Source organism: Schistocerca americana, chromosome X, assembly GCF_021461395.2.
Source record: "Schistocerca americana isolate TAMUIC-IGC-003095 chromosome X, iqSchAmer2.1, whole genome shotgun sequence".
Classification (NCBI taxonomy): domain Eukaryota; kingdom Metazoa; phylum Arthropoda; class Insecta; order Orthoptera; family Acrididae; genus Schistocerca; species Schistocerca americana.
This window is the reverse complement of record NC_060130.1, coordinates 980,471,576-980,498,566: the sequence shown is the minus strand read 5'-3', so window position 1 is coordinate 980,498,566 and position 26,991 is coordinate 980,471,576. Positions and strand designations below refer to the sequence as shown.

General features: G+C 43.6%; 1 protein-coding gene and 1 pseudogene across 1 annotated transcript in view; one reads left to right on the top strand and one right to left on the bottom strand.

Moving 5' to 3' along the window:
• Positions 1 to 992: 992 nt before the first annotated feature.
• LOC124556426 (PE-PGRS family protein PE_PGRS16-like) overlaps positions 993 to 26,991 on the bottom strand; it is a 31,935-nt gene continuing 5,936 nt past the window's right edge. The window contains exon 2 of the mRNA XM_047130382.1: positions 993 to 1,350. Within this exon, the coding sequence (XP_046986338.1) occupies positions 993 to 1,350 (358 nt within the window). The remainder of the gene's footprint in view (positions 1,351 to 26,991) is intronic.
• Positions 24,151 to 24,268, top strand: LOC124557179 (annotated as a pseudogene).

Genomic DNA, 26,991 nt, shown 5'->3' with positions numbered 1-26,991 from the left:
GATTCTTTTCGAAGCCACTTAGAAAGAACGCTGGAATGAATATCTACCCGAGAACAGCTACCTAACTGAAAACCCACCAACGAAGGATGCAGATTTCAATCTTCCCGTCGAGAATCATCGAGACTCAACCGCACTAGAACGGGAGAATCTTCAAGGAGTGCGGCTATCGTGAAAGTGCTACGTGTGAATGTGGTACGAGGAAATAAACCATAAGACATGTTGAGACGAACTGTCCACTCCATGCTTTTGAAGGAGGTCTGAGAGATGTGCACAAAGCGAAACCGAATACTGACACCTGGTAGTCAGATTTTAAGTATTAATCTGTAAATTGACTTTGCATGTATATGTGTATGTTCTGTAATGCCATATGATAATATTAGTAATTATGTATATGATGAACATAATAACTGTGCAGTAGAAAATTAACATGTTCGACACATGTAAAGGAATAAAAACTCCTGACAAGGGACGACTTCAGTGCTTCCAGGAAACATACATTAAACTTAATGTGTTCTTTGCTGAAATAAAAATTCCGCATGAGACATGGCCAAAGGTAAGCTAGCTGCAGTTATAGAATACCCATACAGCTTCCCTCCTGTTCTCCCTGTTACTAAATTCCAACTATTTTATTACAGTTCATCATCATACAGGTAAGAAAATCTACTCCTCTATTTTTCATTTAGCTTAGAATTAGTTTAGTTTAGAATTTGAAATTCTCAACAAGCGTATAACACAACTCATACGCCCCCTCGCACCCCTCGCGCCCCTCGGCCCCCCTGGCCCCCCCTCACCCCCCTGGCGCCCCCTCGCCCAACCTCGCCCCCCCTCGGCCCCCTTCAGCCCCCCTCAGCCACCCACACCTCCTGGCCCCCCCTCGCCTCCTCGGCAACTCAACCCCTCGCCCCCCCTCGCCCCCCCACGGCCCCCCTCGGCCCCCCTCAGCCCCCCTCAGCCACCCACACCTCCTGGCCCCCCCTCGCCTCCTCGGCAACTCAACCCCTCGCCCCCTCGCCCCCTCGCCACCTGGCTCCCCCTCGGCCCCCTCGCGCCCCTTCGGCCCCCCTCGGCCCGCCTCGGCCCCCCTTGGCCCCCCTCGGCCCCTCGCCCCCTCGACTCCTCGCCCCCTCGCCCCCTGCCCCCCCTCGGCCCCTTCGCGCCCCCTCGGCCTCTCGCCCCCTCGCCTCCTCACTTCCTCGTCCCCTCGCCCCCTCGCCCCCCACTCGGCCCCCTCGCGCCCCCCTCAGCCCCCCTCGGCCGCCCTCGGCCCTCCTCGGCCCCCCTCGGCCCCTCGACTCCTCGACTCCTCGACTCCTCGCCCCCTCACCCCCTCGCCCGCTTGCCCCCTGGCCTCTGGGCCAATAGAAGTCACTCAGTCAGATCTAACACACAGTAAAGAGGGAAAAGCAGTGTGACGAACTGAAAGAAGACAGCAGGAAGCTGCAACTGGCTGACCGCTGGAGTAAAAGGGATGAGCCAGCCACTCTGCAATACACTAAAAGTTGCAGTCTACAATGAGAGTTCAGACACATCACAAAATTTTGAAACCTTGGCCACACTTGTCTCGTCATAAGCCAAAATAGAGGACATATCCTTACCTCAATTTTTTTCTGTCAGCTTATCTCAAAATAAAATGCAGTCAGCTAAAAGGAAGAATACAGGGATTTACACGCCACGAGAAACAAAGTGAAAAGGGTGCCCAGAGGGAAGTACAATACCCAACTCAGGGTGGGTTAGTACCACTACATCCCACTGGAATGACCAACATGAGGAACAACACAGCCGGATAGTTGGATTCACCAGTCACAGCTTATTGTCCCTCACTGCCAGCCACTACTCCTCCCACAACAACATGTATCTCCGACTCACCACCAAAACGACAGCCTAAAGGGGAATGGTACATCATGTCACGTTATGTTCCCTGCATGCGTCCTTGGCAGCTTAGTCTGCTCGTTCATTTCCCAAATACCCACATGTCCCAGTACCTAACAGAACGCTACCAGCTTTCCCCACTGTTGAAAGAGGTAAAGTTTGTCATGTATTAGTTACAGCATTTTCTATGCTGGGTACAGATGCTGCAGAGGTTGGATGGCACGAAGGGAATCAGAACAGATGAAAAACCGTTTGCCCTGAAAACGCCTCATCTGCTCCATTGCCTTTATAATCACATGGCTCTACCTTGTACTGGTAACATCGGCCACCATATAAAAACGGCGTATATTTCCTACACTCTTCTTCTAAGGCTATTTGCCGGTACCCAGCTGTGAGGTCAAGGCTAGTCATAAACTGTACATTGTGAAATCTTTGCAGTATCTTCTCCACACTTTCTAGTCTATCTGTCTCACGTTGAACGACCTTGTTCAACGTGCGTGAGTCTATCACAATCCTGATAGTACCATCTCTCATTCCTACTATTATTAAAGGATTGTTATAGGGGCTGGTACTCCTCTCTATAACATTCCATTCTAACATCCGATCTATCTCTTGTTGGATACCCAGTAACAAGCCCCGGTTTATTTGAAAACACGTTCTTGTGTCTCATTATTACGTCATATAGGTCTCGATTTTGTTTAGGCGGGATGTTTGGCAATCTATCTACAAAGCTCTCTAATTCGTCTTCCAAACATTTGTCGATGTTCACATTGCGGATACCGTAGTATTCCATTTTTCTGCCTAAACCAGTCTCATTAGGACAAGTAACAAGATGAATAGGTTTGTATTCACTAGTCACGTCGTCACTCGTTTCATCAGAACTCACATTTACTTCGGTCTTGTCTTTGGAAATGCACTTCATTGTCTTATTATTGCAGTTAATAAGTGCGCGATATTTTAACAACCAATCTAAACCCACAATAATATCGGCGCACAAAAAATATGAAATGATCGTATGGCATTGTTGACCGGGACGCGACGACAAATTCCTGTTCGAATGGTTCTCCTTGAATCTCAAAACATACAAATGTTTGGTTTGTTATCGGTTTACTATTCCTTCCGGTAGCACCGATTATTTTGACTCCCATTACTGGCATTACTACTGCTTCTGGTTTATCTTTCAGTAATTCAAAAGTTTTTCCCGACATAGTACTTAGCTCTGCCCCTGTGTCAATTAAAATTTGCATTTGTAGGCCGTACATATTAACGGGCACTACAGTCTGTCTACACCTGTCATTATCAGTGGTTTGGTCTTCCCACAACAAATCCTCATCTATCTCCAGGTAGGCCCAGAAAAATCCGTCCGGTTCCGATGCCGACAGAGGTTTATCCGGAGGTTTTCTAATTCTTTGTGTTTGAACGCTTTTGATCTCTGTTTGTCTGTCTTGCGGTAGTTAAACTTGTTTTGGTCTCAACACCGTAACCTTACTATCAATTTCATCGATTAATGAACTTTGCTTAACCAATAGTTCGCTAATTGTAACGTCAGGTAGGTATTCTTCGGAAAGATGGCTGTCATCGTCCGAGATTTTTGGAGAGAAGTGCTCTGTTTTCACTCCTATCTCATCTCCCGAGCTCACGCAACCCTCAGCACTCTCGTCTGACTGTATAACGTCAGGTTTGACCTCGCAGATATTGTTATCTACGTGGGTTTCAGTTAGTTATACCTGGTCATTATTGCCAAATTCATCTAGCCCCTTCTCGCAACATTCGCCTCGGTTTTCAATAGGACTAGCGCCGCTGGGGTTGGCTATTTCAAAAACTTCATTTGGGCAGGCCTGCCGTTCAAGTACAGAGCTTTCCGTTTCAAAAACGCTAATTTCTTGCTGGCTGAGAAGCGTCAATTTCTGTCCGCTCTCCCTATTAGCACACCTCCCATACAATCCTCTATAACTTTTCAGTTCGCCGTACATCCGACCGAACTGACCTAACGACACCTTCTCGCGTTCCGCATTTCCTTGCTCGATAACGGAAACTTTATTCGAGATCGGCTCTATTAGTTCCGCTGGCGACTCATACTCAACTGAAACTTGCGTAACCGTTGTTGCTTTAACAGCGGCCGCTTCGTTCTCCCCTACCGATACATTAATATCATTATTACTTTTACGAGCAGCGTCGACTGCCGTTTCCAGCTCAGTTATCATTACTCTAGGTGCGTCGCTCTCTTTACTGTCTCGCACATTCTGCCATCGCTGAGTCATCCTTTCGGATTTATCATAGCGGTATTGTCTAGGTTTTCGTTTGGGCCGCCAAAGTCTCCCCACGCCTGGTGGGCCCCTAACTGGCCCGGCTAGTTGTTTCCCTAATTAATTCCGACAGACCTGTTGCTACCAGACTGCCGTGATGTATCATTCCGTTCCTGTCTACTATCATCCCTCCAATGACCACGTACTATATTTACTTGATACTGGTCTCTACCATTTCTACAGTTGTGGTTATTGTTACTATGACCATTATTGTTATAGTGCTGTGGATTGTTATTACCATGGCGGTTGCTAAAAAATGTTCAAATGTGTGTGAAATCTTATGGGACTTAACTGCTAAGGTTATCAGTCCGTAAGCTTACACACTACTTAACCTAAATTATCCTAAGGACTTACACACACACTGATGCCCGAGGGAGGACTCGAACCTCCGCCGGGATCAGCCGCACAGTCCATTGCTGCAGCGCCCAAGACCGCTCGGCTAAGCCCGCGCGGCATGGCGGTTGCTACCATTATCGCCATAGTTATTGTTATTGTCCTAGTTGTGACTATGATGGTAATTGCTACCACTCCCACAGCTTTTAACATTTTCGCGGTTGTTCCACCAATTGTCTTCGTCGTCTACTTTCTCTAAAAACGCTGCAATCGTTCTCGAACTACTGACTATGTATCTCTTGGAGTCACCTGGAAGCTTCTGCCACAGCTCCCAGACAGTCTCCGATCCTGTTTTCCGATCACGAAAATATTCCAATTTGCGGATCCAGTTTTCACAAAATTCTTTCATGGAGCCGCGCGTGTTTACATCGTAGGGCCTCGACACTATGAAATCGCGCCATACACACTCTTGTTTCTGCTCTGACCAATACTCTTTCAAGAATGCATTTTTGAACTCTTGAAACGTCATGTTTGTTATATCGAGGTTTAAGCTCCATCGGTTAGCCTCGCCAGCTAACACGTCGATTACTGCAGCTACTTTTCTCTTGTCTGTCCATGATTCCGGCAATATCCTTTTACAATTTTTAATGAAGTCGGTAGCGTACAGTCCAACCTGCTTTTTGAGGGGATCGAAACGCTCCCCCTTCGCTAACAATTGAGAGCTATGTGCTTGGTATGACACATAGTGCTGATTTCCTCCTAATCGTTTCTCTGTCTCATTTATCATTCTAACAACTTGGCAAGTGGTAACTGATAACTTTTCCACCTCCTTCTTCTTTTCATTACACACAACCGATTGTCTATTTACTTTAGCACCTACGTCGGATACTAAAGTCTGTAAACTCGTTATTTTCCCTACATCCTCTTCTAGAGTTACTTTCACTTTTTTAGCTACCTTACTCTCTGTTGTGGGACCAACAGTCTCTACCAGTTTCTGTTCGATCCTCCCTACTTCAGTTTCGAAACTACTATTTATGCCTCCTACCTTTGTTTGAGCTTCCTCCGTGTCACGCTTCAGATTATCGATTTCGGTACTCTGTGCTGCTACTTCTGCTCCACTTTTATCTACCTTTCTGTTAACAATTCCAATATCACCGTTAACAGTTTTAATTGCTTCATTCTGGTCATCCATTTTTGCTGATTGGGCATCCATTATACTGCTTAACAAACTGAACAAATCTTTTATATTTCCGGAAGTCACAGGTTGCAACACCGGTTCTGTCTTAATAGATTCCTCGTATCCGTCATCAATAGGTTTTGTTTTACTTTTTATTCCGTATTCCGTTTCATTTGCAAGTGCCTGGAATTGCTTTTCTGCCATTGTTTGATTTTCAGCAGCAGCGTCTGTGATGGTAGCTGAACAATGAGTCCCGCTTCCTGGGTCGTGCATTGTTCGACAGATTGTTCCGCATTTGGTACAATCAAATTACTCGTTTCGCCTAATTTATTTATGTTGCCCAGTTTGCTGATTACTGTGAAACTTAAATGTGCGGCTTATTTCTGCCACTTACTGTTATTGTATGTGAGCGACATTGATGTAGCAACAAGTTGTTATTCGCTACAAAATTGCACAATGCAAATTCTTGCCCAGAACAATAACAAACTGGTATTGTCCTGTCACCTGCATCACCACGTGTAACCTCCCTCTTACTAATCGGCCTATCCTGCTTACGATATAAAATACAACTGTGGATCGCTTGTATGCCTAATGGATTTTTTCTAATTGGATAAGGCTATCTTTCCCGAAGAAGTGATACCGATAAGTAGGAGGAAAGTGTACAACGACCCTTCTCATTGAAAGTCTACTAAAAATAGAAAGTAAGTAAACCGAATAGGGCTATAATTTCGAAAATGAAAGTTATTTTGTGCATTCACTCACGAAAAATACTGGACAGAAAACGGGTACCATTTATCATGAATCCAAAAGTTACACTAATGAATGAAAATGAAATATTTAACGGGCGCCAGCCCACTAGGGCAATTTACATCCAAAATCCTGTACAAGATGATGGGAAAGAAAAACATGCATTATTAAACACTGACGTGGCAACTGAAGGTTGTCACGGTTTTTTGACACTAATTTTAAGTGAGTATGTAATGATGAAGAAAACTGAGAAGTCACTCTTACGTTATGCTCAGCATTAAATTTTGAAAAAGGCAATCGAGTAATGATTTGATGTAATTAAGATGTATGTTAGTATCGAACTTCGTTACATGAACAATGACTTTCAGTGACCTCAGCATAACGTCATCAAAGAAATTTAGAAAAAAAGCAAGCACTTTATACTTTGCTGTTACTTATTTTGCAAATTGGATTTCATATTATTTTCTGAACAACTGAGCCTTTTTACTGCGTTTTAGACAGGTACGTGCCGAGTAAAACTGTGAGGCACGGGAAAAACCCACTGTGGTACAACAACAAAGTTAGGAAACTACTGCGAAAGCAAAGAGAGCTCCACTCCAAGTTTAAACGCAGCCAAAACCTCTCAGACAAACAGAAGCTAAACGATGTCAAAGTTAGCGTAAGGAGGGCTATGCGTGAAGCGTTCGGTGAATTCGAAAGTAAAATTCTATGTACCGACTTGACGGAAAATCCTAGGAAGTTCTGGTCTTACGTTAAATCAGTAAGTGGCTCGAAACAGCATATCCAGACACTACGGGATGATGATGGCATTGAAACAGAGGATGAAACGCGTAAAGCTGAAATACTAAACACCTTTTTCCAAAGCTGTTTCACAGAGGAAGACCGCACTGCAGTTCCTTCTCTAAATCCTCGCACAAACGAAAAAATGGCTGACATCGAAATAAGTGTCCAAGGAATAGAAAAGCAACTGGAATCACTCAATAGAGGAAAGTCCACTGGACCTGACGGGATACCAATTCGATTCTACACAGAGTACGCGAAAGAACTTGCCCCCCTTCTAACAGCCGTGTACCGCAAGTCTCTAGAGGAACGGAGGGTTCCAAATGATTGGAAAAGAGCACAGATAGTCCCAGTCTTCAAGAAGGGTCGTCGTGCAGATGCGCAAAACTATAGACCTACATCTCTGACGTCGATCTGTTGTAGAATTTTAGAACATGTTTTTGGCTCGAGTATCATGTCGTTTTTGGAAACCCAGAATCTACTATGTAGGAATCAACATGGATTCCGGAAACAGCGATCGTGTGAGACCCAACTCGCTTTATTTGTTCATGAGACCCAGAAAATATTAGATACAGGCTCCCAGGTAGATGCTATTTTTCTTGACTTCCGGAAGGCGTTCGATACAGTTCCGCACTGTCGCCTGATAAACAAAGTAAGAGCCTACGGAATATCAGACCAGCTGTGTGGCTGGATTGAAGAGTTTTTAGCAAACAGAACACAGCATGTTGTTATCAATGGAGAGACGTCTACAGACGTTAAAGTAACCTCTGGCGTGCCACAGGGGAGTGTTATGGGACCATTGCTTTTCACAATATATATAAATGACCTAGTAGATAGTGTCGGAAGTTCCATGCGGCTTTTCGCGGATGATGCTGTAGTATACAGAGAAGTTGCAGCATTAGAAAATTGTAGCGAAATGCAGGAAGATCTGCAGCGGATAGGCACTTGGTGCAGGGAGTGGCAACTGACCCTTAACATAGACAAATGTAATGTATGGCGAATACATAGAAAGAAGGATCCTTTACTGTATGATTATATGCTAGCGGAACAAACACTGGTAGCAGTTACTTCTGTAAAATATCTGGGAGTATGCGTGCGGAACGATTTGAAGTGAAATGATCATATAAAATCAATTGTTGGTAAGGCGGGTACTAGGTTGAGATTCATTGGGAGAGTCCTTAGAAAATGTAGTCCATCAACAAAGGAGATGGCTTACAAAACACTCGTTCGACCTATACTTGAGTATTGCTCATCAGTGTGGGATCCGTACCAGATCGGTCTGACGGAGGAGATAGAGAAGATCCAAAGAAGAGCGGCGCGTTTCGTCACAGGGTTATTTGGTAACCGTGATAGCGTTACGGAGATGTTTAATAAACTCAAGTGGCAGACTCTGCAAGAGAGGCGCTCTGCATCGCTGTGTAGCTTGCTCGCCAGGTTTCGAGAGGGCGCGTTTCTGGATGAGGTATCGAATATATTGCTTCCCCCTACTTATACCTCCCGAGGAGATCACGAATGTAAAATTAGAGAGATTAGAACGCGCACGGAGGCTTTCAGACAGTCGTTCTTCCCGCGAACCATACGCGACTGGAACAGGAAAGGGAGGTAATGACAGTGGCACGTAAAGTGCACTCCGCCACACACCGTTGGGTGGCTTGCGGAGTATAAATGTAGAATGTACATGTAGATGAATTAAACATTAGAATACCTACCAAACCAAACAGCCATGTGCTCCAAGCTATATGTAAAATAAATAAAACTTCCGCACTCTTAAATTGTGCATTTCTTTAGATTTGGATCTTTTCCAGTGATTGATTCTCAAACTTGAAAAATGAAATAGCTATACTTTAGTCATATACTGAAACCTCTGTTGTACAACAGTTAATTGAAAGTAGACTGAGGCTAGAATTCTTAAAAGTGAAATTATTCATTATTGAACTGGCTGTAACTATTCAATTTGTTTCTTATGACACTCAGTTAGCATGTAAGGGGAAAAAAAAGGAACAAGGACCCTGCTTGGTAACAATGTCTGGGGGCAATAAGGACACAATCGCCATGAGTTTAACTGGTTATTATTTAAATAAATTTTATCAATCATATCACATTCAGTTGTGCTGTCAATGAACAGTCTTACTTCAGTGTTGCGCATACGACGAAACTCGGAGCCAACGACGAAACTGTGTTGCTGCAACTGCTGACGTTGTTGAAGACTGTAGCATCCTCTGGAGCCACCGCTAATTACAGAAACGGGCAATCGTAATTAATACAGTATCTCCCGTCCGTCCGCTCTTCGTACTCCCGCTACTAGACATATGGCCGGCGCGCGTACATGATGCCGCCAAAAATGGTACTCTCTACTGTGAGAGCGTTAACACCACGCTTCCGCACACTACAAGCGCTGGAACCCATTTCCTCTCTCTCCGCGCGCTCCGAGCAACAACTCCCTACCCAAAGATTTTACAACGCACAAGCACTGCTATTATCGTAGCTAGTAAATGCAAATAACAATTCCTTTGGCTTTTTCCAAGAGATTATATGTTTTACAATAAGACACAGATAAATAAAATGAAACGTCAACAAATTTGCACCTAAATTTCACATACAGTGAAGCAATGTCCTTATTTATTAAAAGAAAGCATTTAAATCACGAATATTTACATACAATTCAGAAAAAAATTATATATCGGTAGCAGGCGCCACGCAACCTGCATTTTCGGTGTTGCAAGGTATGTTACACACAACAGCGAATTCAAAAAGCCGGCCAGGGTGGCCGAGCGGTTCTAGGCGCTACAGTCTGGAACCGCGCGACCACTACGGTCGCAGGTTCGAATCCTGCCTCGGGCATGGATGTGTGTGATGTCCTTAGGTTAGTTAGGTTTAAGTAGTTCTAAGTTCTAGGGGACTGATGACCTCAGAAGCTAAGTCCCGTAGTGCTCAGAGTCATTTGAACCATTTGAATTCGAAAAATAAACAGTGCACACTAACTCCGTGTGGCTGGTTTGTGAAGCTCTGGCAACATCTGAATAGAGAATATTGTTAAACATTCAATATTTGACCTCACACGTTCAGTACGTATTGACAATACTGAGACTATTTTGAGGTCCATCAATACTGCTCATCAGTACTTCTTGGATTGACAGTACGTCACTATGCGCCCTCAGATGGTCAATATATTGACAGTTTGACAATATTATTGAACGAGTGAGAGCCCATTTACGCCGACTACAATGGACAAGAAGGCTCGGAACGCCGACAGCCAGTCCCACATGAGTCGCCGGGCTTTGCCGACCTGCTGTTGTCGCTGCAGAGTCTTGTCGCTACGCCACCACACAAACGAGATGGTGATGGCAGTATCACTCACAGACGGATTGTTTGCAGCGCCAACAGTCATTTCAGACAACCTGTTGACTAGTTACTGAATGTTATCCAGACCATGTGACATCATATTTCATGCTGAAAGAACAATATGCCTCTCTAGTGTCACACTAATGAACTTATAAACTGTTGCTGTGTGAAAGCAGATGTCTGGCCACTTTCCTTGCAAGAAAAATGGTCGCAGTCCGTAACGTTAACTGCAGGACATCAGCTATTCAATAATAAAAGTTATTATTTGCCTCATTCAAGGCCTGTAACTGCTAATTCCAATGCACCTAACTGTGATCTGATCATGGAGTTGAACTTACATAACCGGATTAAGGTGATGAACGGTGTAAGCAGTTGAGTTACGATTAGTATAGGGGTGTGCACAACGAATTAAGGAAAAACACAACACTGTGGATTGTCACGTGTCGCATCCAGGCTGCCTTATGTCAAATTAAGATCTGTCTGCTGCTACAATATGAATAGACTTAAGATGAACAGTGATCACTGACCTTAACCGTGTAACTCTTGTACCCAAACTGTCACACTCTATTTCTTGTGTGAAGAAATAACTGTGCCTCGAACTGAAGTTAGCTTTTCCTTTCTGTATGATGATTTCTTAGGGATGATGCTCCTACTAAGCGTATTTGATATAGAAATTTATTGGAATGAACTGAGCTGTAGGTCCCGTAAATGAATGTAGTATCAACCGTCTTATACTTTAAATAGTGTAATTATAATATTTTTTTTCTTTGGAGCACTGACATTTGGATTATCCACACTCCTCCAAATCGTAATTGAAAGATGAACATACTAGCTGAAATCATATTTACAGACTTGTACATTGATTCACACCAAGTGACACAAGCGTGTTTTGTATATAGAGCTAGGATTTGATTTTATGCTTGAACGAACATTACTTTTCATTAGTTTGCTATTCTATAAAGATTTTACTGTGCGCCCAGTATTATCTTATACGCCTGCTTCATACTGTGATTTGTTGTATAGTGATTTATGCTTGAACACCTGTGTATTTTGTATGTTTATTTTATATTGTGATGAGCTGAGATTTTCTTATACCATGCAGTAAAATTCTAAAGTTTGTGATGGTATTGTTGTTGTTGTTGTGGTCTTCAGTCCTGAGACTGGTTTGATGCAGCTCTCCATGCTACTCTATCCTGTGCAAGCTTCTTGATCTCCCAGTACTTACTGCAACCTACATCCTTCTGAATCTGCTTAGTGTATTCATCTCTTGGTCTTCCTCTACGATTTTTACCCTCCACGATGCCCTCCAGTACTAAATTGGCTCTCTTTTCTGCAAAGGTCTCTTTAATTTTCCTGTAGGCAGTATCTATCTTGCCCCTAGTGAGATAAGCCTCTACATCCTTACATTTGTCCTCGAGCCATCCCTCCTTAGCCATTTTGCACTTCCTGTCGATCTCATTTTTGAGACGTTTGTATTCCTTTTTGCCTGCTTCCTTTTACTGCATTTTTATATTTTCTCCTTTTATCAATTAAATTCAATATTTCTTCTGTTACCCAAGGATTTCTACTAGCCCTCGTCTTTTTACCTACATGATCCTCTGCCGCCTTCACTACTTCATCCCTCAGAGCTACCCATTCGTCTTCTACTGTTTTTGTTTCCGCCATTCCTGTCAATTGTTCCCTTACGATCTCCTTGAAACTCTGTACAACCTCTTTCAGTTTATCCTGGTCCCATCTCCTTAAATTCCCACCTTTTGCAGTTTCTTCAGTTTTAATCTACAGTTCATAACCAATAGATTGTGGTCAGAGTCCACATCTGCCCCTGGAAATGTCTTACAATTTAAAACCTGGTTCCTAAATCTCTGTCTTACCATTATATAATCTATCTGATACCTTCTAGTATCTCCAGGATTCTTCCATGTGTAAAACCTTCTTTTATGATTCTTGAACCAAGTGTTAGCTATGATTAAATTATGCTCTGTGCAAAATTCTACCAGACGGCTTCCTCTTTCATTTCTTATCCCCATTCCGTATTCACCTACTATGTTTCCTTCTCTCCCTTTTCCTGCTCTCGAATTCCAGTCACCCAGACTATTAAATTTTCGTCTCCCTTCACTACCTGAATAATTTCTTTTATCTCATCATACATTTCATCAATTTCTTCACCATCTACAGAGCTAGTTGGCATATAAACTTGTACTACTGTAGCAGGCATGGGCTTCGTGTCTATCTTGTCCACAATAATGCGTTCACTATAATGTTTGTAGTAGCTTAGCCGCACTCCTATTTTTTATTCATTATTAAACCTACTCCTGCATTACCCCTATTTGATTTTGTATTTATAACCCTGTATCCACCTGACCAAAAGTCTTGTTTTTCCTGCCACCGAACTTTACTAATTCCCGTTATATATAACTTTAACCCATCCATTTCCCTTTTTAAATTTTCTAACCTACCTGCCCGATTAAGGGATCTGAGATTCCACGCTCCGATCCGTAGAATGCCAGTTTTCTTTCTCCTGATAACAAAGTTCTCTTGAGTAGTCCCCGCCCGGAGATCTGAATGGGGGACTATTTTACCTCCGGAATATTTTACCCAAGAGGGCGCCATCATCATTTAACGATACAGTAAAGCTCCATGCCCTCGGGGAAAGTCCATTGTTCATGGGGGGGGGGGGGTGATGGTATTAGATATTATATATTTTGATAAAGTATGGATGAAGTAAATAATAAATTATTTAGACTGTGAATAAAAACTAATAATTCCTTAAAAAGATGGAATGGGAGAGTGTGTGTTTGAAACCATCAGTGTGTGAATGAGTAGAGGACATGATGTCGTATGGCTTATGAAGTTCTTTGGTGTAAACGTGGACTGACTGACTGATGGGACTGTTTTTCCATCGTTATTTCATCCCCTTCCGCCCATATGGGTGGGGAGGTGGGGAGGGGGGGGGGGTGGCGGTCAGCTGTACGATACACCGTTCATCATCCAAGGGCACTCTTCAGTCAAGGGCATGTATACAGACAAAACAAAGATGACAGAAAAAAGTATGAGGACTGTTAACTTTTTAAATTAAAAAGATTAATGACGCACCATTATAAGGACGAAAAATACATGCAATTAAAAAACCACAATTATAATGAGGTGATATTCTTCTCTGTAAAAAAGGATGGAGCAACGCACTTTCACTTAACAATTGAAGGACCTGCACTGGGTGAGAAGTACTGTGGGAGGAGAAAATATTTTCCACAGTGGTTTAGGGGTGTGGGTAAAGAGATAGGGATCTGTTAAGTGGGGAACCCATGGAGATGAGGTAGGAGGTGAAATGGATTGTGGCAACAGAGACGGTGGGAAGGAGAGAAGGTGAGGAGGAGTAATGGTTTGTGGGAGGGTAGTGGTACAAGAAGAAAGCGTTATGGGAGGGTGGAGAGCAAAAAGAAGAGAGGAGCCGTGATGTGGAGTTGGATAGGTGGGGAAAGATAAATATCAGGACGTATGTCGTTGTGTGGGAGAGAGCTAAGTTGCGTCAAGAGAGAATATGGAGAATATGTAGGTGTAGGGAAGAAGGGATGTGTTTGTACAAGTGCGGCAGTATACCAAGGTTGATGAGCAGAGAGGAGACAATGAGGTTATTGGAATCTAGTTTGCAGATAGTATTAGAGATGTGGAGGTGTTCGATGTGGGTGAAGGTAAACGGATGCGGAAAGTGAGACGGAGGACCTTATAGAATTCTGGTGGGGCGCATATCCATGCAACATTTTGCACAGCAGATTTTGTGGGTGTGGAAAATAGTGGAGGGGTTTAGTACCCAAGTTCAGCATGTTGGCAGTTTGCTGAGGCTGGCACGGTTTTCTGCTTATATAGCCACGATTGCAGCCTCTGGCACCAATCGGAGAGGGTCGAAAGATCGTGTGCGCGGAAGGTGAGTTGGACAGCTCACGATAGCTCCGGCCCGCCGTGCGACCACTGAAAGTGAATGACCAAGCCAGCCTCCTACCCTCCGCTCAAGTAAAACATCCAAGAACGGTAGCTTGCCATCCTTCTCCATCTCTACGGCAGATTTCATGTTAGGATGAACACCATTCATGTGATCGATGAACTGCTGCAGTGCATTTGCACCGCGAGGCCGTATCAGGTAAGTGTAGTCAATGTACCTTAGGAAGCAAAAAGGACGCAACTCCACATAGTTCAGAACCTGCTCCTCAAAGTGCTCCGTGGAGAAATTCGCGACTGCTGGAGACAGTGGAGATCCCACCCCTGTGCCATCCGTCGTTTCATAATATTCGTCGCTGTACAAGAAGTAGGTTGTCGTCAGAAAATGACGGAGCAACTTGACAGGAGGACACTGTTTGGTCAAAAGATTCAGTGTGTCTTGCACTGGCACCCTCGTAAAAAATGACACAACATCCAGACTAACTATTACGTCGTTTCTGCCTATTTCCATTTTCTTGAGTTTCATCAAATGTCTGAGAGTTTACATCATTGTGTTCACAACGTCTCAGCCCTGGCAGTCAGTGGTTTTACTTCTGACTATGATGGGAGAGATAGCCATCAAAAGCTTGAGAATTTTATTCGAATCGACACGACTTGAAAACCGAGAAGATTTTATTGGGACATGCCGCCGCTAGAGACTCCGAGGACACAATTGAAAGCTAATTTTGAAGAAGCACGAATGAGTATAAGCAGGCACAATAAAATAAAGATCAAGTTCAGTTCATCACCAAGGTTGATGATGAATGAGTGATGGTTTGATAGGTTACGCAGGAATGAAGTAGAAATAAATGAAATATGCTACCTCGATACTACCCATATCTTTAACTGTGTCTCACTTGAGAACGTAATCCCAGCGTCACGTAGAACCAATATTTTTTTGATGCAGTTGTGCCGTAACAAGTTTTGAGCACAACTGCAACAATACAAATTGAAAAATGAGCTGGAAAGGGTGACGTTACACGACCGTTTTTTCGCAAACAGTCACACAAAGTATGCAGACCCTTTTGATCGGAGTATTTAATTGACACCGAGGAATAGGCTTAACAGAAGTACTAGAGATAGTTGATAACTGACAGATAGCCTTACAATTCACTTACTCTTGATTCGGATTTTCATGCGTCATAGATGTGACAGAACGCTGAAAGCATTCTGGACAATGTAGGGAGAGTAAGAATCGGTCGCCACCATAAGAGCCATTTCACAGAAGACCTACTGAGAGAGAGAGACAAGGGTCAATATTCTACGACCAGGCAGTTCTTTGCGACGCCGCCCTGGGGAGCCTACAGCTTCGTGGCCACACAGATAGGACATTCTGTGGTGCAAGGTCCCACCGCCAACATTTTATAACCTGGAGACAGAGAAACGTTTTAACAGAAACCACTACTGCTTAAAAAAGTTTATCTCCGGATGGCACCGGACGCCACCGTACGCCACACATAAACATGTCAAAAGAGGAAGGGGACCTACAGTTCTGGGCCTTTGAAGACTTAAGACACTGTTGGACATGTTGACTCCGCAAAAAACAAATGCTTTCATGACATTAGAATCGCAGGATTGACTTTAACTACAGGTTAGACAGAGAAATTCGGCTGTGGCGCCGAAGATCACCTCTTTCGTCACAGAGAGCGAGAGAGATCGAGTGAAGCGGGTTTTCACTGTGTACTATTCTGAGGAGTATTTTCACTGGTCGGTGCTCAGAAGATCCGGGACCCAGCCAGTCTGAATTCAGAAAGGAGCACAAAAAGCAGCAATGTGAGGTTCCCCTGTAGTAAACACTCGAGCAGAAATCAGTTCATCTTGGGCTTCATCTTGGACTTCATCGTCAACTTCATTTGAGAATCCATCTTTGACTTGGTCGACGGCGTGTGCCGTACCAGAGCTGATGTATCGAGGGACATAGAGAATATTGAGGCTGGTCTGCACGTTGCTATTGGCGGGAGTCGTTGGTTCCGTCTGTGACTGATTTTGCAGCCACTTCCGTCTCCACCTACAACACTACGGTGAGATCGAGCCACAACCGCGAGACGGGGTGTATGGAGCTAAAGTCATTTTACATGAGATCTGAAACAACAACAGATAAAGAAGACAGAGTAGGGACCCAACATCAGTTCCATAACAGACTTGTCAATTTAACTGACACAAAGTTAACAAAACAAGAACGAGAACTACTTGAAAAGGGGCCAAAACACAACATAAACACAAACCTGTCACACAAAATCATAGAAAACCAGATCACAGAAACAGAATACATACCAAAGCAAGAAGAAAAGTTGGAGAACCCAAATTTCAATGCCAGCTTGACACAGGAGCTTGTAGCAGAAGAGATAAAACACATAAACAAGGAGAAAAAGACACACATCACCTCAAAAACAAAAACAACAGAGCAAATATATCAATAAAACTAAACAAAAAACTCCAAAAACACAATGTTATCATCACTAGAGCAGACAAGGGGCATACACTTGTACTGATGAATGAAGCAGCTTTGGGTTTTCTACCATATTTTGAGATAATATTTCAGTGTGGAAACTATTAAAAGCATCTCGCATTGACGTCAGCACTAAATTTCGAGCTTCCGTGAAACTTAGCCGGTCTTGGGGATTTTGCGTTCTTCTGAATTTGGCATGCTTTTTCCTTGGCTTCTGCAACAGTGTTCTGACGTGTTTTGTGTACCATGGTGGATCAGCCCCGTCTCTTATGAACTTATGCGGTATGAATCTATCTATTGCTGTCGATACCGTATCGAATTTGAGCCATATCTGCTCTACACTTACATAATTAGCTTGGAAGGAATGGAGACTCTCTCTTAGTAAGGCACCAAGCGAATTTTTTCTGCTTTTTTAAATAGATATATTTTGCGTTGATTTTTAATGGTTTTGGTTGATATGGTTTTGAGCCTCGCCAGAATGACCTTCTGTTCACTAATCCCTGTATCCGTCATGACGCTCTCTATTAGATCAGGATTCAAATGGTGCAAATGGCTCTGAGAACTATGGGACTTAACATCTGTAGTCATCAGTCCCCTAGAACTTAGAACTACTTAAACCTAACTAACCTACGGACATCACATACATCCATGCCCGAGGCAGGATTTGAACCGGCAGATCAGGATTATTTGTAGCTAAGAGGTCAAGTGTGTTTTCGCAAACATTTACAAGTCGTGTGGGCTCACGAACTAATTGTTGAAACTAATTCTCAGAGAAAGCATTTAGTACAATTTCGGAAGATGTTTTCTGTCTACCACAGGCTTTGAACACGTATTTTCGCCAACAAATCGAGGCTAGATTGAAGTCTCCACCAATTATAGTTGTACGAGTGGGGTACTTATTTGTAATGAGATTCAAGTTTTCTTTGAAGCGTTCAGCTATTATATCACCTGAGCCGGGGGATCGGTAGAAGTAGCCAATTATTATTTTGGTACGGCTGTTGAGTATAAGCTTTACCCATAGTAATTCGCAGGAACTATCTATTTCAACTTTACCACAAGATAAACTGCTACCAACAGACACAAACACACCACCACCTACTTTATTTAATCTATCCTTTCTCAACACGGTTTGAGCCTCTGTAAGAATTTCGGCAGCATTTATCTCCGGCGTTAGCCAGCTTTCTGTTCCTATAACGATTTCAGCTTCAGTGCTTTCTATCTGCGCTTGAAGCTCTGGTACTTTTCCAACACAGCTACGACAATTTACTACTACAATACCGACTATTACTTAGTCTATTCTTCTCGTTTCTTTGCCCTGTACTCTTAGAGACTGGAGCCCTTTTTCATTTTTCCCAAGACTGTCTAACCTAAAAAAACCGCCCAGTCCACGTCACACAGCCCTTGCTACCCGTGTAGCCGCCTCCTGTGTGTAGTGGACACCTGACCTATTTAGCGGAACCCGAAACCCCACCACCCGCCGGCCGCGGTGGCCGTGCGGTTCTAGGCGCTCCAGTCCGGAGCCGCGCTGCTGCTACGGTCGCAGGTTCGAATCCTGCCTCGGGCATGGGTGTGTGTGATGTCCTTAGGTTAGTTAGGTTTAAGTAGTTCTAAGTTCTAGGGGACTAATGACCACAGCAGTTGAGTCCCATAGTGCTCAGAGCCATTTGAACCAACCCCACTACCCTATGGCGCGTTCGAGGAATCTGCAGCCCACACGGTCGCAGAACCGTTTGAGTCTCTGATTCACACCCTCCACTCGGCTCTGTACCAAAGGTCCGCAATCGGTCCTGTCGACGATGTTGCAGATGGTAAGCTCTGCCTTCATCTCGCTGGCAAGATTGGCAGTCTTCACCAACTCAGATAGCCGCCGGAAACCAGAGAGAATCTCTTCTAATCCATAGCGACACACATCATTAGTTCCGACATGAGCCACCACCTGCAGTTTGCTGCACCCAGTACCCTCCATGGCATCCGGAAGGACCCTTTCCACATCTTGGATGACTCCCCCCGGTATGCACACTGAGTGCACATTGGCTTTCTTTCCGTCTTAAGCTGCCATATGCCTAAGGGATTCCATGACCCGCCTAACATTGGAGCTTCTAATAACAAGTAAGCCCACCCTCTGCGCTTGTCCGGACCTCTCAGAAAGACCGGCCACTGCCGCAACAGGCGAGGCCGGCCTTGCTGGCTCAGTAGTACTTTCAGCAGTGGGCAGCACCTCAAACCTGTTACGGAAGCGTAAGGGCACAGCCTTGCGGCCAGCACCAAATTTCGCCTTCCGCTCAGGGATTCGCGACTCCGCCACGGTTCACCAATCACCGTCAGGCAAGTGTCGACCGGCAGGGACTTACGAATCCGAGGGTGCAGAGGCATCCGAGATACCAGGCGATGCTACAGGTTACAGAGGCGCCAAAACGCTCTCCTCGGGTGTCCCAATGTCACCGTGGCCCAGGGCAACAGCCTGGAGCCTGTCAACCACGGCCAACACAGCTTCCAGCTGTTTACGGACGGTGGCCAATTCCCCCTGAATCCGTACACAACAGGCGCAGTCCCCATCCATCGCTAACATTTTTTTTTCCTCTCTTTTATCTTATGGGCAACGGCCTTGCCGCAGTGGATACACCGGTTCCCGTGAGATCACCGAAGTTAAGCGCTTTTGGGCGTGGCCGGCCCTTGGATGGGTGACCATCCAGCCGCCATGAGCTGTTGCCATTTTTCGGGGTGCACTCAGCCTCGTGATGCCAATTGCGGAGCTACTCGACCGAATAGTAGCGGCTTCGGTCAAGAATACCATCATAACGACCGGGAGAGCGGTGTGCTGACCCCACGCCCCTATTATCCGCATCTTCCTCTGAGGATGACACGGTGGTCGGATGGTCCCGGTAGGCCACTCGTGGCCTGAAGACGGAGTGCTCTTTTATCTTATAAGCCGTTCAAAACAAACAGATGACTGATGACTACGCGAATTTACACTTTACAGGTACTAACACGCGATGTTACAACTGTCAAACACTATAATACGCCCGAAATGTGTGAATTAAACTATGCAAGTACCCAAAAACACGCAAAGAAATTAAGAATTAAACTATGAAACAAATAAGTGAGTTCAGAGTACGACTTGCTGCTGGCTGCTGCTTATCCAACGGCGGCAGGGAGATCACTGGCTGTGACCAACCGACACTGGCCGTTCAAAACAAAAACAGATATGCCAAGGCCTTGTTATATTCATGTAACCACTGTTTGTCATTTGCTTTGTCAATAATTTTATCGCAGTAAGGCAAAGTAGTTGTGATCTGTGTCGCATTTTGTAGTCATAAGGTTCAACAGTCATTATTTTGAAGGGCACCCTACTTTATGCAACGCCTGTCAAGCTTACAATTCACTTAAACTTGTGTCACATTACAAGGCCAGGGGAAGTTGTGAGTACTACGTACGTACATTGGGTGACAAATGGAACACTGTATTGGAAAATGTTGAAATAACTGCGTGATACTGACAACCAGTTTTTTCGCTAACTGTGAACACTTGACAACCGGTTATTTAATCCAGTTAAGTTATTTTTTGCCGCCTGTACTGGAAATTGCTTGTGAGAAAGCAAATAGCCAATTCTCCTCTAGTCATCTCTCCAAAATGTCATTCTTTCTCTGGAGAATGTTGTCACGAAGCTCAGAGGCACCAGAAAATTTAAAATGAGTCTCTTAAGGACAGATACACATTCGTCTACGCTGAGCGTTGCTGCCGTCTTAACAGAAACGTATTGTTGGATCCCTTCCACTCTATGTTGTGAGAGTCTACTATCCTTTCCGACATTAGGTCCGACAGCCACCAACATTTCAGTGGTAGGAAGGCTTGGTTGCTGGAATAGCAAGCCTTCAATTGCATTTACAGGTGCAAGCTGATGTGGTCCACTCAGCTGTCAAAGTCTAGGTGCCAACATTAGTTTTCTGTACAGGTTGCTTCAATGCTGAGGTAAACGCCGTCATTATGGTGGCTGTGTGGCCTTAAACCCCTTCTCCGCATCTTCTGCGAAGACAGGACACTCCTTGCTTCAAGCTGAACGGGCTTGGGAGCAAATCACACACATGTATGGGGGCAGTACACTGAATACCTCGTCCGTAAGCAGTGCAGCCACCTCTTCCACACGTAGCCTGACCTTTACGACCCATGGTGGTGTGATTGAAGTGTTGACACATTTTATTACAGTCATAAGGCCTAACTTTAAGTCGCAGAAGGCCTGGCGCGATATACTCACAAGGGGAGGCCGCCATTTGTAAAATTCAGATTCGATTCATACTGCGCATAATAAAACCTCATGGCCAGAGGTGTAATGTGGCAAAGCACCAAGATGCACTTCTCAGCCGTTGTCGAGAAAATCAACAATTAAAAGAAACCGTTGCGGTGAAATACTCTCTACGATTAATAATTTTCTACAGCGTCGTGGCGCAGCGGTAAGCGCTTGGGTTCACAATCCGAAGGTCGCCGAATCGAATCTCGCGCCATGCAACATTTTTTTATTGTTAGTTTTTTGTAATTTAATGAATTGCTTATGCATGTTGGTGAAGGCGGATCGCTCTCCAATTGTACCGCCTCCATTTTTCCTTTTGTTTAACAGGGTGTACCAAAGCTCTCACGTCCGCACTGATTTTCGACGATGTTATAAGTTGCGCTAGGGACCGCATCTACCTTCTTTCGAAGTTAGCAGGCAACTACGCTGTTATGCGGCGGCTCGTTTCGGCCCATTCAACATCTGTCCTTCAAGTGTAACGAGCGAGTAACGGAGTTTATATTTCATACCTGCCACAGCAAATTTGTGTTCGTGGGGTTTCTACTCTAATTCGAACGTTTGACTTACGCTATACGTATTCGTTTCAGAATATCGTTTCTACGTCTTCCGTTAAGTATACGTGGTTAACATTATGAAGACAATTAATAACATTTGTGAAATACAACTTCGTTTGCGGAAAACATAATGATGTTCGAAGTCGCCAGTTTTTCCACGACAAACGACTTTCAACAACTTATTATATGCATAATTGTTGCAACTGATTACCGGGATATATATATATATATATATATATATATATATATATATATATATATATATGTGTGTGTGTGTGTGTGTGTGTGTGTGTATACACACATTTGAATTACAAAAAACAAATACTAAAAAAAAAAGGTTGCATGGCGCGAGATTCGATCAAGCGACCTTCGGATTACGAACCCGAGCGCTTATCGCTGCGCCACGACGCTGTAGAAAATTATTCATCGTAGAGAGTATTTCACCGCAACGGTTTATTTTAACTGTCTATTTTCTCGACAACGGCTGAGAAGTGCATCTTGGTGCTTTGCCACATTACACCTCTGACCATGAGGTTTTGTTATGCGCAGTATGAATTGAATTTGAATTTCACAATTGGCGGCCTCCCCTTGTCAGACAACTTCGGTAGACTGAATGTCAGGATAAAAGACGCTGACTTCTGAAGCTCACCGTCAACCCTTTTCATGAAATTTTGTTCTTTAGTGATACGACCACCTTCCTATTTCTGTCGGAGTTGTTCGGCATTTACATCCATAACGTCCTGGCACGTCACAATTTCATTACAAAAACTTAGCACAGTCTGCAGCTCACTGTTGATAGCTTATTCTCCAAGTAGTTTAGTACGTAGCAACTTGTTCACAGAAGTGTACCGCCGACCGTTGTGGCTGAGAGGTTCTAAGCGCTTCAGTCCGGAACCGCGGTGCTGCTACGGTCGCAGGTTCGAATCCTGCCTCGGGCATGGATGTGTGTGATGTCCTTAGGTTAGTTAGGTTTAAGTAGTTCTAAGTCTAGGGGACTGATGACCTCAGATTTTAAGTCCCATAGTGCTCAGAGCCATTTGAACAGAAGTGTACCATTGTGCAGCCTCTCGATAGGTTTAATTTGTCCTACGAGCCCCTCTGGAACTTTGTAGACGTATAATGGCGACAATTTTTCAAGGAAAGCTTCTACATGTTTACCAACAATAAATATATTATCTACATATGCATCTACATCCACACGATTAATCTGCAGTTTACAGTTAGGAGCCTGTTAGATGGTTCATCGAGCCACCTTTAAGCTGCTTCTCTACCATTCCTCTCTCGAACACCGAGCAGCGAAAACGAACACCTAGATCAATACTTGCGAGCTCTGCTTTGTCTTATTTTATTGGGATGGTCATTTCCTCTTACGTAGGTGGACACCAACAAAATATTTGCACACTCTGAGGAGAATATTGGTGATTGAAGTTTTATGAGAATGTCCTGTCGCAGTGAAAGACACCTTTCTTTTAATGATTGCCGTCCCAATTCGTATATCATATCCGTCACACATTCTCCCCTGTTTCCCGATAATACAAATCGACCTGTCCATTTTAGAACTTTTTCGATATCCTCCGTCAATTCTGTCTGATGCGGATCCCACACCGCACAGCATTACTGCAGAAGATGGCGGACAAGCGTAGTGTGAGCAGTCTCTTTAGTAGACCGTTGCATTTTCTAAGCGTTCTGCCAATAAATAGCGGTCTTTGGTTTGCTTTCCCTACAACGTCATCTGTGTGATCGTTCCAATTTGAATTATTCGTAATTGTAATCTCGAAGTATTTAGTTGAGTTTACAACCTTAAGATTTGTGTGATTTATTGGCTGACTGAAACTTAGCGGATCCTTTTTAGTGCTCATGTGGATGACTTCACACTTTTCGTAATTTAGAGTCAATTGCCACTTTCTGCCCAATACAGATACCTTGTCTAAATCATTTAGATATTCACTTTGATCATCTGATGACTATGACAGTTAATGACAGCATCGTCTGCAAACTATCTAAGAAGGCTGCTCAGGTTGTCTAATAAATCGTCTGTGTAGATCAGTAGCATCAGAGGGTCCATAGTACTTCTTTGAGGAACGCCGGATATTACTTCTGTTTTACTCGATGACTTTCTGTCAGTTATTACGACCTGTGACCGTTTTGACATGAAATCACGAATCCAGACACACAACTGAGACGATAATCCATAGGCACACAATTTAATTAGAAATCGCTGGTGAGGAACGGTGTCAAAAGCCTTCTCTAAATCTAAAATTATGGAATCAATTTGACGCTCCTGTCGATAGCACTCATTATTTCATGAGAATAAGACTAGATGTGTTTCACAAGAAGCCAACGGCCTTGCCGCAGTGGTAACACCGGTTCCCGTCAGATCACCGATGTTAAGCGCTGTCGGGCTGGGCTAGCACTCGGATGGGTGACCATCCGGTCGGCCTAGCGTTGTTGGCAAGCGGGCTGCACTCAGCTACTTGATTGAGAAGTAGCGGCTCCGGTCTCGGAACCTGACTTACGGCCAGGAGATGGCGTGCTGACCACATGCCCCTCCATATCCGCATCCAGTGATACCTATGAGCTGAAGATGACACGGCGGCCGGTCAGTACCCCTGGGCCTTCATGGCCTGTTCTGGAGGAGTTTAGGAGTGTTTCACAAGAACGATATTTTCTGAATCCGTGTTGACAGTTTGTCAATAAACCGTTTTCTTCAAGATGATTCACAATGTTCGAGCACAACGTATGTTTCAGATTACTGCTGCAAATCGACGTCAGTAACATGGGACTGTAATTCAGCGGATTACTCCTATTTTCTTTCTTGAGTATATGAAATTATATATTTCTTTATGCTGATAAGAAAAACATTACGAATTTTTAGTGAATTTTGCTCACAAAAATCAGAGAGCCTCTTACTATTTTAATCCACAAAATTTTGTTCGAAAGGTCCTATGATTTGATGTCCCATTTTACTTGCTGTTCTGCTGTTAAAATACCGTGAAACGACAAACTGTATTGTTTTTACGATATCCTCTACGATCACACTTGTTTTATTAAAGTAAATGTTATCGCGATGTCTTCCCATAATAATATAACAGTACCGATTATTTAATGATTTATTTCACTAATTTTTGTAATGGTTTATTTCACTACACCAGGGTACAAAACTTTTCATCCAACCGCTGATTGTCACTCACCGTAGGCAAGTCTGCACTTCTTGTAAGCTCTTCCTCAGGTACAAAAGCAAACTGTTGTGTTGGCAGAAGAGCCAACACCGTGTTACTAGAGGAGGCCGAAATGCACGCGTTTTAGCTCACGCAGACTGGCGTGAGAAGGGAAGAACTATACTGACGTGAGGTCTGGAACATGACAAGGAATTACAATTCAGAAAGCAGGCGTAATTAGTTTCATACTTAACTTTAATCCATTAATGATGAACGCCGCTCTTGACGGTACATGATTCACAATATTAACTGTTCAGATTATAGTAACTGGTAATGGCGCCTTGCTAGGTCGTAGCAAATGACGTAGCTGAAGGCTATGCTAAACGGTCTTCTCTGCAAATGAGAGCGTATGTAGTCAGTGAACCATCGCTAGCAAAGTCGGCTGTACAACTGGGGCGAGTGTTAAGGAGTCTCTCTAGACTAGACCTGCCGTGTGGCGGCGCTCGGTCTGCAATCACTGATAGTGGCGACACGCGGTTCCGACGTATACTAACGGACCGCGGCCGATTTAAAGGCTACCACCTAGCAAGTGTGGTGTGTGGCGGTGACACCACGCCTTCTCTTACATTCGCAGACACCTCTGCTGGACTAGCTACACGGGGGGTCTCGTTGGGGTTTTGGGTGTTAATACTGTTCAACGGATCACCCGAACCGCTAGGAGTAAAAGAAAGTGATTTAAGCTTCATTGTAGTTCCACGAGCAGTCAGGAAAGTAAGCGTCCATCCAGACACAGCTGTACTCGAGCAAGAAAGCCTCATACAACTGAGGTATGGCAGGTACCCCCGAGGTTACTCTATACCACGATCGTGCGACCATTAGCCCCAAATAGAATACTACAGGAGAAAGCACTCGAAGTAATATGGATGTCACATGTACAACAAATACGGAGTCTAAATGGTACATGAATAACGTGATAGAGAGAAAGGAAGCTGATCCGTTCGGCACACAGGAATCGTTACATTCATATCTGTATTATACTGGATTGTGCGAATGTATCTGCTATTCAGTTCCATCCAACATGGATAAAAATACATCTTACAAGCCGTGTAATGTGGTAATAATGAACTGCTCCGATGAGTAGTTAGTGGAAATGCTCTGAAGTTTTCAGCTATGCATTAATTATGAACCTAGAAAAACCCCTCTACCCAATAATACAAAAATGCTATTAATTTCAATAATCAATAACGAGAAAATTTGTTCATGAATTAAATGCACTGTTTTAGCTTAAAAACGCTAGTATTTGTGCAACAAATGTTCAAGAGTAGGACTGCTCAAGTAAAATACATTATTGGTACTCATCTGGTTGTTTGGTTCTCGTCAAAAAAGGTGCTCATTGAATTGGCGGTCATTAGTCTAGGTAGTATGACTCTGTTTTTAATTTGATGAATAAATGCTTGTTGAAACACATGCTTCCAGAAATTTATTTCCTTGACCCCACACTGTCAAATAATGTAACATTTTCACAGTCTTCCATATTATATTGCAGACAAAACAAATGTAACATTACGATGTTGAATAAACAGACTTTCATTTTTCACAAAACCAGAATCATACGATCAGTTCGAAAATTTAAAGATATAAACTTTTTGTACAACTTATTGTAGCAATGAGTGAATGTATCAGGCCGAGTTAAACTACCGCTACTACTCTACATAAAGGTAAACAAGCACTGCTACAGTATGAAGTTAAAAAAAAACAGCTTAAGTATCTTTTTCTAGCATTGCTAATGTGCATGCTTTTTAACGCACTCCCATAAGCAAAGACAGTATACAACATCGATGAATTACAACTGTTTGCAAAGACATAATTAATGTAAACTGTTACATGTTCAATAAAAATAAATTTCAGGGGTCATTACGTAACATCATTTGTGTTAACTTTCAAAATTATGTTTTATTCACTCTTGTTTGTATATCATGCGAAATTATCACTATGTCTAATTTTCTGATAGTTTCACGT